We start from the raw sequence: 11,510 nt of genomic DNA on the forward strand, positions 1-11,510 counted from the left end.
TCGCTCCCCAGCTGTGACAACTAAACATGTCTCTGGATGTTGCCAAATGTCTCTCGAGGGGCAAAATCACTTCTGTCTGAGAACCACTGTTGTATACCTTTCGATTCTATTTGATTTTTATAACACATGTGCTCACACTATTGCTCAGTACTCAGTGCAGTACTGAGCACTATTGCTCAGTGCTCAGTAATTAAACATTTAGCTGAGATCATGAAATAGGGGAGAAAATATGAAGCTGTTGTGAAGGAAGCAAAAACAAGAAGTAGAGAATTTATAGTAGAAGATGAGGAAGCAAGTTAGCAAACTGGGAAAAAATTAGGAATAAATAAAAGAAGCAGAAACTCTGTCAGAGAGAGTATCTGAGTTATGGGACAGGAGGAGCAGGAGTGGGAAAACCCATGTACTCCTTTCTCCAAGGTCCCAGTGATGCTGAGATCTGAGATCTGAAATCCAATAACAACAGTCTGCAGATGCCCAAACATACGATAGCCACTATTCGGTGATTCCCACTCCATTCAGCTTGTTAATTGCCCAGGTGTCCCAAAAGTAAACACCCCTTCACTTTTAAGCTAGGCTAAAGGAGTGTATTCCTTACAAACAAAGCCCATAGACTTAGTGCCCAATGAAGAGATGGGTACTCCACTGTGTGCTGTCAGTACTATATTCACTTCTTAGCATAATACTTTGAGAGAGACTCTGCTTGGGCACCTAGGTGGCTCAGTTGGTTAAGCATCTGACTCTTGATTTTGGCTCAGGTCCTGATCCCAGGGTTGTGAGATCAAGCCCCACATCCGGCTCTGCTTGAGAATGGAGCCTGCTTAAGATTCTCTCTCTCCCTCTTCCTCTATCCCTTCCCTGTTCATACTTTCACATTCTCTCTTAAAAAATAAAAAGTAAATTAAAAAAAGAGAGACTCTGCTCAAGCAAAACAGTAGGAATGATGAGTAGACTTCACATAAGGTCTGTAAAAGGAACTCTAGAGAGCTTTTCCTGGGAAGGTGGGGGAAAAAAAACTTAGGCCATCCATCAGAGCTGTCATGTACAGGAGGGAGAAGTGTGCTTGTATGATTGTAGCTCAGGAGGCAGAATTGATGACAAAAATAATAGGGGGGCAGCTTTTGGCTCCAAATTAAAAAAAAAAAAGTTCTCTCAAAAAGAAAGACTGGAAAGGAGTGCTTGTAAGGTAGCGAGGTCCCTATTTCTGGAAATGTTTAAGAAGTTGGTAGAGTGGTTCCTGCAGTGGGTATAAGCTTGGGCCAGATCTGTCAGCCTCCTCCCAGTTATAGAATTCTAGATATTTAAAAACCTGGAAAGAGGCACACACTAGGCAAAATATTTTAGGGTCAAATGGAACAACAGTACATTTAAGTAAGGCAGAGGAGGGTGGCTGGTGGAGGAGTTGAGCAATAAGGGAAGATCTCAGAGGTTCAGCATCTTCCGCTGGCCTTGGTGTGCTGGTCTTTCCCCCCACAGAATTAGTCAGAACTCGTGGTTGCAAGAGATAGAAAATCTAACTTAGAATGACTTAAGCAAAAAAAAGAGAATGCATTAGCTTACATAACCAAAAAGTTCAGAAGGCAGATCTAGCTCTGGTCATGTCTGATTCCAAGGTTCAAATGAAGTCATTTAGATTTGGTCTCTCTCCATGTCCCAGCTCTGTTTCCCTCCTTAGGGCCAAAACAAGCTTGGAAGTTTAGACTCATCTTGACGGAGTACAGAGCAAGGCCAAAGATGGGAGGGGTCTTGGCTGGATGGCTTCCTAAGCCCCGCCCACCTATAAGTAATTCCTTAAGAACTTCCAATCTTTGAGCATTTGGCCGTCCCAAAAACCCTTCCTCTTCAGATCTTAGGCTTATCCTCTATCCTCTTAGCTGGAATTTCAGGAAGAGGGAGAAAGCTGGGGCTCCAGAGTGGCTTCCCCTAATGATCCGCCCCTGGGAATTTGCCAGGAACAGGGCACTTCTTATGGCTAGAATCATAACCAGTCAGGGAAGGGAGGCCACTAAGGAATGCACTCCTGGAGCTACAGAAGGGGAGAGAACTACCAGGTATTTGGGAAAGGAGTTGACCAGCTAGAGAGATGAGGCATGGGAGTCGTCGGACGGTGTCTGAGGTGGATCCGGCTTCCCCAAATTATGTTTTCCAGATACAGGGATCAATGAGTAAGTTGCCACAGTCCTGGCCTGAGGGCCTGAGGGCCTATGCTAGGGCACGAACCTCGGTGATAGACAAGACAGTGAGAAAAATTGAAAGGTTGTAGGGATCAGGGAACCGCAAGTTTGGCGCTCAGCGAAGTTCAGGGCTAAACTCGGCGCAGGGGGTGTGGGGGGGTTGGATAGGGAGGATGGGGGGGTGGGGAACGGAACTGTCGGGACTACATTTCCCAGCATGCCGCGGAGGGGCAGCTGTACGCATGCGCAGAGGTCGTGGCAGGCCCGCATGGTGCCTGGCGGGGGCGCTCGGAGTTCGGTCGTGAGCTGGCGGAGACCTCAGCAGACAAGGGAAGCCGCTGTGGGGGCGGAGTTTAAGGACTGTGTTGGTGGTGGTACTGGCTCGGCTGCAATTTCCGGCTCGTCCCAGAGGTTGGGGGACCCCAAATCCCTTCTCTTACAGAGTCAGGCTCTCACGTACCCCAGACCGCGGACACATTGAGCAGTCTTCAGACTAGCAATTCTCAGAACCCCACACACCGCTGCCAGTGGTTCCCTGCATCCAGTGCAGACCCCGGAAGCCACCTTCCCTCCAACACAGCCTCAGCTGCCTGCTCTTTACCGCGACCCTACCGGGGCCTCTTCTGGGGGAGGTCCATGTTGGGGTCCTCAGAGGTCCAGAAACCCCGGGGCATTTGGGTTATTCTGTGTGTGTGCAGAGGGTACCCCATCTCATTGGGATCACCAGGCTGGGCTCAGGTGCACCGTTCCCTCCTCTGCTTTTCTCCGAGACTGTGAGTGGGAATGAGAGAATTTCAGAAGTAGAAGCCTCGGCTTCCACTGTCTTCTACCCGTGAAACCTCCGAAAGGTCTGTCAAGCCACACTTGCCTCTACAGAGGCCGTAGGAAGATGGGTTGTGGTAGACCTGAGGTTGTGGCTGGTGGCAACGCAGTCATAGAGGCCATGGGGAGAGTAGGTTGGGGGCTGGTGAGCTCCAGGTGATGGGAGTGGGGTGACTGCACATCCTGGCAATGTTCTAGCAGCAGCTTGAGGAGCAGGGCTCTTGCCTCCACCCCAGCACCCACCCTTGGCACTGTTGATGCCACCGACCCTCTTGGTCCATCTTCCCCAGCTAGGTGCCCCCGGAAGTGCTCTGTGCAGACAGCAAAGCTCACACCCCTACAATGTGGGGCCTGTTGCAGGTCTGTAGCTCTCTAGATAAAAATCTAAACACTTTCTGAGACGTAGAAGTTTTATTTGAAAACTTGGGGACACAACAGAGGCAGCAGGATGTGGACTGGTATTCTCCTGCCAGTGTTCTCAGATAAGAAGCCAGGCTTGGGTTCCTCAGGTCACTAGATTCCAGGATCCCTCCAGACTATGGGCTCCTGAGGAGTATACCCATCCTTGTCCTCTCAGGCTGTTCCCCTTTCCACCACTGCCCACTTCCTGTGTCTGAGGGAACACTGAAGTGTTAGGGGTAGACTTTAAAGGAGCAGGAGTGGAGAGGATCTGGTTAAAATCCACAAGGAGGAGGAAGTGAGAACCTAGGAGCTTGGGGCCTTAGAGTAATAGATGGGGGGAGGTGGATGGAGAGGGGGCCACTGCCTTTGTTTCCTCCCTTCCCAAGAAACTGGGGACCTACTTACTGTTCCCCTGAGATGTCTCCCTCATAGCTCAGATAGGAAGTTTGGGGAACGTTACCTCCTGTGACTGGGCAATGGCTGCATGTCTTGGGTGGGGGTGGGGGGCGGCTGGGAAACAGTCATTCCAGGGACAGGGTAGCAGTAGGCTAATGGAGGCTGGGGCGATGCTTGCCCCACTCTGCCAGGCCCTCCATCTCAGCTGGGTGCAGGCTGGCTATTGGCATAAGCCTGGTCTGGGAAGGAAGCCCGCGCTCTGCGGGTCTGGGCACACACTGAGGCGTAGAGCTCAGGCTCAGGGCCTGAGGCCTGGGGCTTTGGCTCAGAATCCAGCACCACCTCTGAGTACTTGATGGGGGTTCCAGGGCTGGGGATACGGCCCTGAGGAGGCCGCAACTGCAGGCTGGTATAGCACATCACTTCCTCTGCAGCCTAGAGATTCAAAGCTGTTAGAAGTTCACTGGACCCTTGGAAAAGCCCCCACTTCCTTCCCTCCCCTCTTCCTCACCACAAATGACTCACCGTGCTGGGGCCTCTAGGCGTTGGATCCTGCTGATCTGGCCCTGGTTCCTGAGACAGCCGACCTGAGACAGGGAACAGTAGTGATCTGGTTACTTCTTGTTCCTCCTCCTGCAGTCCCTTATCCCACCCACCCAGGACGTGCGTGGCCTCTGTGCCCCTCCCCTCTGTCAGCTTCCTACCAGTCTGAAGATAATGCAGGTTCCCATACAGAGGGACCTCTTCCACAGACCCTCCAGGGCTGCAAGACAGAGATTAGAGGATGAGTGGGGACTTCTTGGTAAGGAGGAACTCTTGATCACCTATCTCTGTTGTCCCCTACTCACCGTCTCTGTCCTGGGTGGCTCTGGCTTCGGCCACTAGTCCATCGGAACAAGTGCGCAGCCAGTGAGATGAGAAGCAGCAGCATCGCAGCCCCTAAGAGGGCCCATAGTCCCCAGGCCTGGGCAATGGAGGGGATTCCTGTGGATGCCAGAGGATGGAGGGCATTACTGCCCAACGCAACCCTCCAGGTCCTAGCAAGTGGGACTTGGGACCATGTGACCCCTCCCCCTGCCCCTGCCCCGCCCAGCTCACCGGGCACTAGCTGATCCGAAGTGTAATTGTCACATCTGCTCCTCATGACTGCTGATGTGGGAGCCAAGTCTGCAAGTCCTGTGCCGAAGGGTCAGCCTGGTTTATGACCTGATAGCCGCTGCAGGCCCCTTCACTCTCACCCCTCCCTGGGCCTGGCCCCCACAGCTCAGCATCTCCAATACTGGTGGTGGCAGAGTCACTGGTTTCCGGGGAGGAAGGGGGAGGGGGTGGATGAGTGCAAGAACAAAGACACCGCCCTGTGCCTGCACCTGCGCCACCCAGCAGCTTCCAGGCTTCCGCCCCCACCCTTTGTGGCCCTGTACCCCCTTTGGCCAGAGGAGACGCAGGCCTGAGATTACTGTGCCGCTGTGCAGGTAAGCCCATAAAGACTCGCAGGGGACAAAGTAGCATGAGGCAGGACCAACAAGACAAGGAAGCCACACCTTATGACAGAGATTCCCTTCTGCCACAGGTGTCTGCCTTTTCTCTCCAACTCTGAGACCCATGCAAGAGAATGTATTCCTCACCGAGCATGCTGCAAAGAGGAATGGGATGGGGAGGCCTCCCGATACCTACAATCCCACCACACCCTAAGGCTGACTATAGGGGATAAGATCACCATTGTCATTCTTATTATTACTGGTATAATAGTTTAGGGGATAGAGGAAATTTAAATTCTCTGCTCCACACCCACTTCATCCAAACTGTCCCTAAGAACTGTCAATCTCAAAAGTTAGTTGAATTAAAGAAACCTCTGCCCCAGTACTATCCTGGGAAACTGAGCCATGTCTTTGCACTTGTTCACTTCAGGGAGTAGAGTACCTGCCCTACCCAGATACAGACCAACCACATGGGATGCTATTGACATGGGAAGAAGGATTTCAAGTTCCTTAGACCAGAGGTCAGTGATATGTCTGGCCAAATTCCCTAAAGGCAATGATCAGTTGAGGACCATTTATTATACTATACCTGGCCTGAACCACCTGTTTACATTGACTGTGCCAGTTGGCTTAGGTTCAAGGTTTGGACTACACTGCTCTGCAACCAGGCTGCCTCCTGATCATCAGCTAAACTATGACAACTCCCCTGAGTGTGGGTCTCTCCTCCCTACCCTGCCCCTTACCTTTCTGAAAGAACAAGAAGATACACTCTTATTCCATTCATTTCATTAACATACATATACTTCATTCATTTAAGTCACACGTGCTGATTGCTTGCTTATGTGCCAAGCTTTGGAGATAAAATTGTGAGTGGGAAATGGTTTTCTTCCTCAAAGTGCTCTTGATCTAATTAGGAACACGACCCTATGTATCCCAGACAATTAAAAGGCAGCGTGGAACACAGGGAAACTACCCAAGTCTGCCTGGAGAAGTCCTGGGTGGAAGAGCTGGGGGTTGGGATGATATGAGGTGCCTGATAGGGAGACAGAAAAGAGTTGGAATCTCTGACTTGCCTCTTACCTGTATTGTACCTGATTAACTTACTCAGCCTTCCTGAACCTTTGTTTCATAATTCTTTAAAAGAGCTTAATTATATTTACCTATTGGGTCATATTTCTTTCTCTTTTTTTAAATTTTTTTTATGTTTATTTTTGAAGGAAAGAGAGAGCGTGAGTGAAGGAGGGGAAGAGAGAGATGGAGACACAGAATCTGAAGCAGGCACTAGTCTCCAGGCTGTCAGCACAGAGCCCCACGTGGGGCTCGAACTCACAAGCTGTGAGATCATGACCCGGGATCATATTTCTGTCAACAAGGATTCATTGAGTGCCGGCTAGCACCAGGTGCTATACTTAGCTATAGGGATAAAATGATAAAGAAAAGAAATATGGCCCCTGCTCTCCTGCAATTAACAGTCTAGCAGTATTTTCTTTTTATAAGCAATTTTCATAGAATAGTTGACTTTTAATTAACTGATTTTAATAAACCAAAATGGATTTTTTCCAATTTTATTAAGATATAATTGACATGTGATAGTGGTTTTGATCAGGGAAACAAAGGCAAGAAAAATGTAGTTCAAATTTCCTTACAGCTTGCAAGCCCACTGATAGATACCTGAAACATGCAGAGCGTGACCTTCCTCAAAGAACTCATAGCTGCCTTAATGCCTTAAAGTTTATATTTTATTAAACGCTAAAAGTGACCTTACTTAACAGCAACTAGCCCCTCAAGGTCCTGAAAGCCTTGCTTCAAAATTCCTTAGAAACTTACTTTACCTCTATGCCCCTTCCCTCCACAAACTTAAAAGTATATAATCAAGTCACTCCTTAACAATCCCAGTACAGTTCTTTCTGCACCATCCCCATGCTATAATAAAATCACCTTTTTGCACCAAAAATGTCTCAAGAATTTTTTTCTTAGCTGTTCTCTCATGAACCCCACTTCAAATTTCATCAGTTTGAAGAAAGTACAATAGTTGCACTAATGAATAAATTAGAAGTTAAGGGTTCTGGGGGCGCCTGGGTGGCTCAGTCGGTTGGGCCTCCGACTTCAGCTCAGGTCACGATCTCGCGGTCCGTGAGCTCGAGCCCCGCGTGGGGCTCTGGGCTGATGGCTCAGAGCTTGGAGCCTGCTTCCGATTCCGTGTCTCCCTCTCTCTCTGCCCCTCCCCTGTTCATGCTCTGTCTGTCTCTGTCTCAAAAGTAAATAAACGTTAAAAAAAAAAAAAAAGTTAAGGGTTCTGAATGAAGGAAACACAATTTGAGATATGAAGGTTGTACATAGTCATTGACTGTACAGAAAGTAAGTCTCAGTGGAAGGTGCCCAGGAGTTATAATTTCAAGTGCCTGACTCAAAGCAGCTGCTCAAGTTAAAATCACTAGTAAGTAGGCACGATTCTAAGCATTTTACTTGAATTATCCCACTTAATCATCATAACAGCAGTGAGGTAAATCTGTGTTATCACTACGTTATCACACTGAGGAATGGAAATTCCTCAGAGTAGAAACTAAGGCACAGAGAGAATTAAGTAACTTGACCAAAGTCATTTAGCTTTCATAGGGGAGGCAGGATGCTAGTCCAGGCTATCAGTCCACATTCTACTATGTGCCATGGTACACAATAAATAGTGGCTATTACAGGCATTTTTGCCCATTGGAGAGGGTAGAGAAGAAAAGGCCGTGGCAAGAAAAGGGAATTGCAAAATACATATATAATAGCGATACAAAAAAAAAAGTGTCCGCCCCCCCCACCCCCCCATTGTGGCTCAGGGCATAATCTCACGGTTTATGGGTTCGAGCCTCAGGCTCTCCGCTGACCGAAGGGAGTCTGCTTGGGATTTTCTCTCTCTTCTCTCTTGCCATTCCCCTGCTCGTGCGCTGTCTCCCTGTGTTAAAAATTTTTTGTTTAATGTGTTAAGCCACACGAGGAAGAGGTGTTTCAATGGCTGCAGGAGCCCTGCCGAGGGGCTTAGACGATGCCAGGGTGATCCCCACGCGTCCCAGCTAAAGTCTAAATGTCTGTGGCATATACCAAAACTACAGCCGCACTGAGAATGAGCCCCGTGTGGTTGGTGCGCACAAACGCACTGCCTGCGTAACTAGGAGAGCTGACTGAGGACACACCCCTGCAACACGCCGCTCAGCTCCCCCGCCGTACACCGCGGGGGGGGTCGCTTCTTGGCGGACTTTACAGTGAAACACAGGGAAGGTCTACGTGCGCATGCACGTGGCACTCTCTGCCCGCGGTCCGGGGACTTTCCCCTAGGCGTTAATAAGGAACAAGTCCCCCGTTTGTAGCCTAGGAAACAGGCCTTCAGCACGAACTGTGCAAAGATGTACAGGCTCTACTCTTTTATAGGTCCAAGACGCTATTCATTATATGGTTAGGGTGAATAGATTGGTAGCATGAGAAATAAAAACGACTTTCCAGCATAATCTTACAAGACTGTAGACTTCTAGAAGCTTTCTGATTAATAGGATTCCTAACTAGATAAGAAATGAATTAATTTAGGAAAGCAGGGCAAAAGTCCTATGCTAATAAGTCTGCCCCGCCCACACGCTGAGTGGGCGTGGCCTCCCAGTGCAGCCGCGAGCAGGACCCACACACACTGCTCCGTGTACGCATGCGCGCTGGTGCTCCCGGACAAGGCTGGCGCCGCTTGGGGCCGTCATTCTGTGGTCTGCAATGGCGGACTCGGTTTCTTGTGTGGGTGTGCTGGGGTTGCTACTTGTGTCTGCACTGCCCGGGGTCCTCGGAGACCGCTCCAGCCCCGACCTCCGGGCACACCCAGGTATCAGCGAGGGCTACTGGAGGGAGGCTAGGACTGCCCACGGGTCCCAGGCCCCAGCCCTACTGACCCGCCTCTGCCCTCCTCCGCAGGAGACCCCTTCCAGGTCGGCCCTGAGGCCGCGGAACCCCGGCGACGGCCGCCGCCCAAGGACCAGCGCGAGCGGGCCCGGGCCGGGGCTCTGCCTCTGGGGGCGCTGTACACCGCAGCTGTCGTGGCTTTTGTGCTGTACAAGTGTTTGCAGGTGCGGGACGACCAGGGGTGGGGATACCCCGGGCCTGAATTTCCCATGAGGGCGCTATGGTACCATGAACAAGACACATCTTTCTGTCTGTAAACGAATATAGTAGAGTTCCTTGGCTTCCCAACATTATGGGGTTATTTTAAGCACCCATCGAGGTAGCGGATGTGAAGGGCATTTGGTAAATTGTAAATAAATAACGACCACCACATTTAATCCTCCCGACAATACAATGAAGAGATTAAGTCACTTGCTCAAATTCACCGAGCAAGTAGTAACTAGTAGGGCTGGGATTTGAGCCCAACAGCTAAATGTCCATACTACAAAAGTGGCTCCTGGTAGGATTCCAGTCTTGACACAAGGTGTGGATTGCTGTAGCCAGCGTTCAAGGTACCAAGCAGTTTCATGTTCACCTTAGAAAGGAGGCCCTGAAATGTGAACTGACAGAACATTTTGGTGTATTGAAATAGTTGAAATGGAAAGTAGTACCTCCCAGGGCTCTGTATTCAACCCCAGCCCTATTACTTATTTGCATTGGGAAATAGGGGGCTGAACCAATTTGGAGAGGATACGAAATTAAAAAGGATAGCTAATCATGATTCCAAATATTATCATGGACAGGCTAGGATGAGGGACCGTATTCACTGATGACATTGAACTAGAAATGATAATATATTCTATTTTTGGACCCACGTACTGTCTGGAGGAAACTTAAGTTAGGAGTTCATTAGTTGAATAATAAAGTTCAGTTGTGTGATGTAACAACTTACCACTTCCCAAATCAAAGCTAGCAACAAGGTATTGCACTGTATCTTCTGCTCACAACACTCCTGGAGAATTTTATTCTCTTCAAGGTGCTACTTAAGAGTATTATGTGCTCAGTAGAGCAACCAGAGAAAACCATGTCAAATGAGCACCAATTCATTTGAATAAAGTTGGCATTATTAACCCAGAGAAGACAATGGGGAAGGGCAGTGGGCAAGGAAGATGGTCTTCCAATTCCTGAGTGGCTATGATGTTGAAAAGACAGGATTTTGGAAGGCACCATGGAAAGAAGAGACATGAAGGACAATTTTTGGTTTTGTATATAAACTAACCACCAGAGCTTTATCAAATTGGAGACAGCTGCTCATTCCCGGAGGTGTTTCTTTAGACTCCGTGACTGTGGACGGGGGGGGGGGGGGGGGGGGGCATACTGACCTGCTTCAGGTCACAGGTGAGGAGCTTGACTGGATGTGATTGTGATTCTCTGAAGTAAAGACCCCATAGCTTTCTCTACAAATTATCCACATCTCGCTGGCTTTGGAGACTGAGGTGATGGAGAACCTTGTTGCTGCAGTATAGCCCTCTCCTTCTTCTACAGCAGGGGAAAGATGAGAATGCTCTTCTCCAAGAGGAGGCAGGCAAGAAAGAATCACTGCAGTCAGGTGGGTTTTGCACAAGTCTGTGTTTGGTGGGGGATCAGGGGACAGCAGAAGGCATAAATAACCATTGCTCTCCTTTCTCCCTTACCCCCAGAGCAACAGTTGGCCCAGTTGACACAACAGCTGGCCCAGACAGAGCAACACCTGAACAATCTGATGGCCCAGCTGGACCCCCTTTTTGAGCGGTAAGAAGAGCAATGAGCCTGTGGCCAGAGGAACTTGTGATAGGTGGACGAGGTGGGGACACGTACTGGGTAGCCTCTGAGTGGATATTTCTGCAGTGTGACTACCCTGGCTGGAGCCCAGCAGGAGCTTCTGAACATGAAGCTTCAGACCATCCACCAGCTGCTACAAGAGAGCAAGCCAAACAAGGGTGTGGAGGTTCCAGAACCAGGTAAAAGGTTGGGAGGTGAGAGTCTGGTGGAGGTAGCGACCGTTTCTGAGACAGGAATATTCCCGATCTTTCCCCTCACAGAGGCCGGCATACCCTTTCCTGAGGACTTATGTATAGAGGAGGAGGAGGAGGAGGCTGGTGACAGTCAGGCCTGGGAGGAGCCCTTGAACTGGAGCACAGAGACAAGGAACCTAGCTCCTCCCTGGGAAGTGGAGCAGGGGCTAAGGAGAAGATGCAGCAAGGCTGTGGGAAGGGCCGCGGCCCCAGTCCCCGCCTGGGAGGAGGAACGACAGCTGAAGGTTTAGTAAAACAAAGTCTGTTCTTGTGACTGGATATTC

At 49.7% G+C, this 11,510-nt stretch overlaps 2 protein-coding genes and 1 non-coding gene across 5 annotated transcripts; 1 reads left to right on the forward strand and 2 right to left on the reverse strand.

Annotated features, from left to right (window-relative positions):
- Positions 1-3,385: 3,385 nt before the first annotated feature.
- Positions 3,386-8,422, reverse strand: SIT1 (signaling threshold regulating transmembrane adaptor 1). 3 transcript variants are annotated; one of them, XM_086683462.1, is made up of 6 exons: positions 8,108-8,422; positions 4,890-4,967; positions 4,640-4,775; positions 4,496-4,554; positions 4,317-4,378; positions 3,386-4,226 (listed from the first exon to the last, which is right to left on the reverse strand). In XM_086683462.1, exons 2-6 carry the CDS (start codon positions 4,933-4,935, stop codon positions 3,993-3,995), a joined length of 537 nt encoding a protein of 178 aa, XP_086539588.1. In that variant the 5' UTR covers positions 4,936-4,967; positions 8,108-8,422; the 3' UTR covers positions 3,386-3,992. The 3 variants fall into 3 exon arrangements, with proteins under 3 accessions (XP_086539588.1, XP_086539587.1, XP_025773655.2); XM_086683461.1 differs by having other exon boundaries at positions 4,890-5,088; positions 8,108-8,237; XM_025917870.2 differs by lacking the exon at positions 8,108-8,422 and having other exon boundaries at positions 4,890-7,528.
- On the reverse strand, positions 8,367-8,649 carry LOC147574901 (RNase MRP). Its single transcript, XR_015243602.1, has one exon.
- A 291-nt stretch (positions 8,650-8,940) lies between these two features.
- On the forward strand, positions 8,941-11,505 carry CCDC107 (coiled-coil domain containing 107). Its single transcript, XM_025935183.2, is given in 7 exon segments — positions 8,941-9,116; positions 9,206-9,357; positions 10,718-10,781; positions 10,873-10,963; positions 11,060-11,172; positions 11,254-11,451; positions 11,454-11,505. Coding segments are annotated over 7 exon segments (771 nt in total). The 5' UTR covers positions 8,941-9,010; the 3' UTR covers positions 11,501-11,505.
- The last annotated feature ends 5 nt before the right edge of the window (positions 11,506-11,510 follow it).

This window comes from Puma concolor, chromosome D4 (genome assembly GCF_028749965.1).
Source record: "Puma concolor isolate L17-30 chromosome D4, mPumCon1.1.hap2, whole genome shotgun sequence".
Classification (NCBI taxonomy): Eukaryota; Metazoa; Chordata; class Mammalia; order Carnivora; family Felidae; genus Puma; species Puma concolor.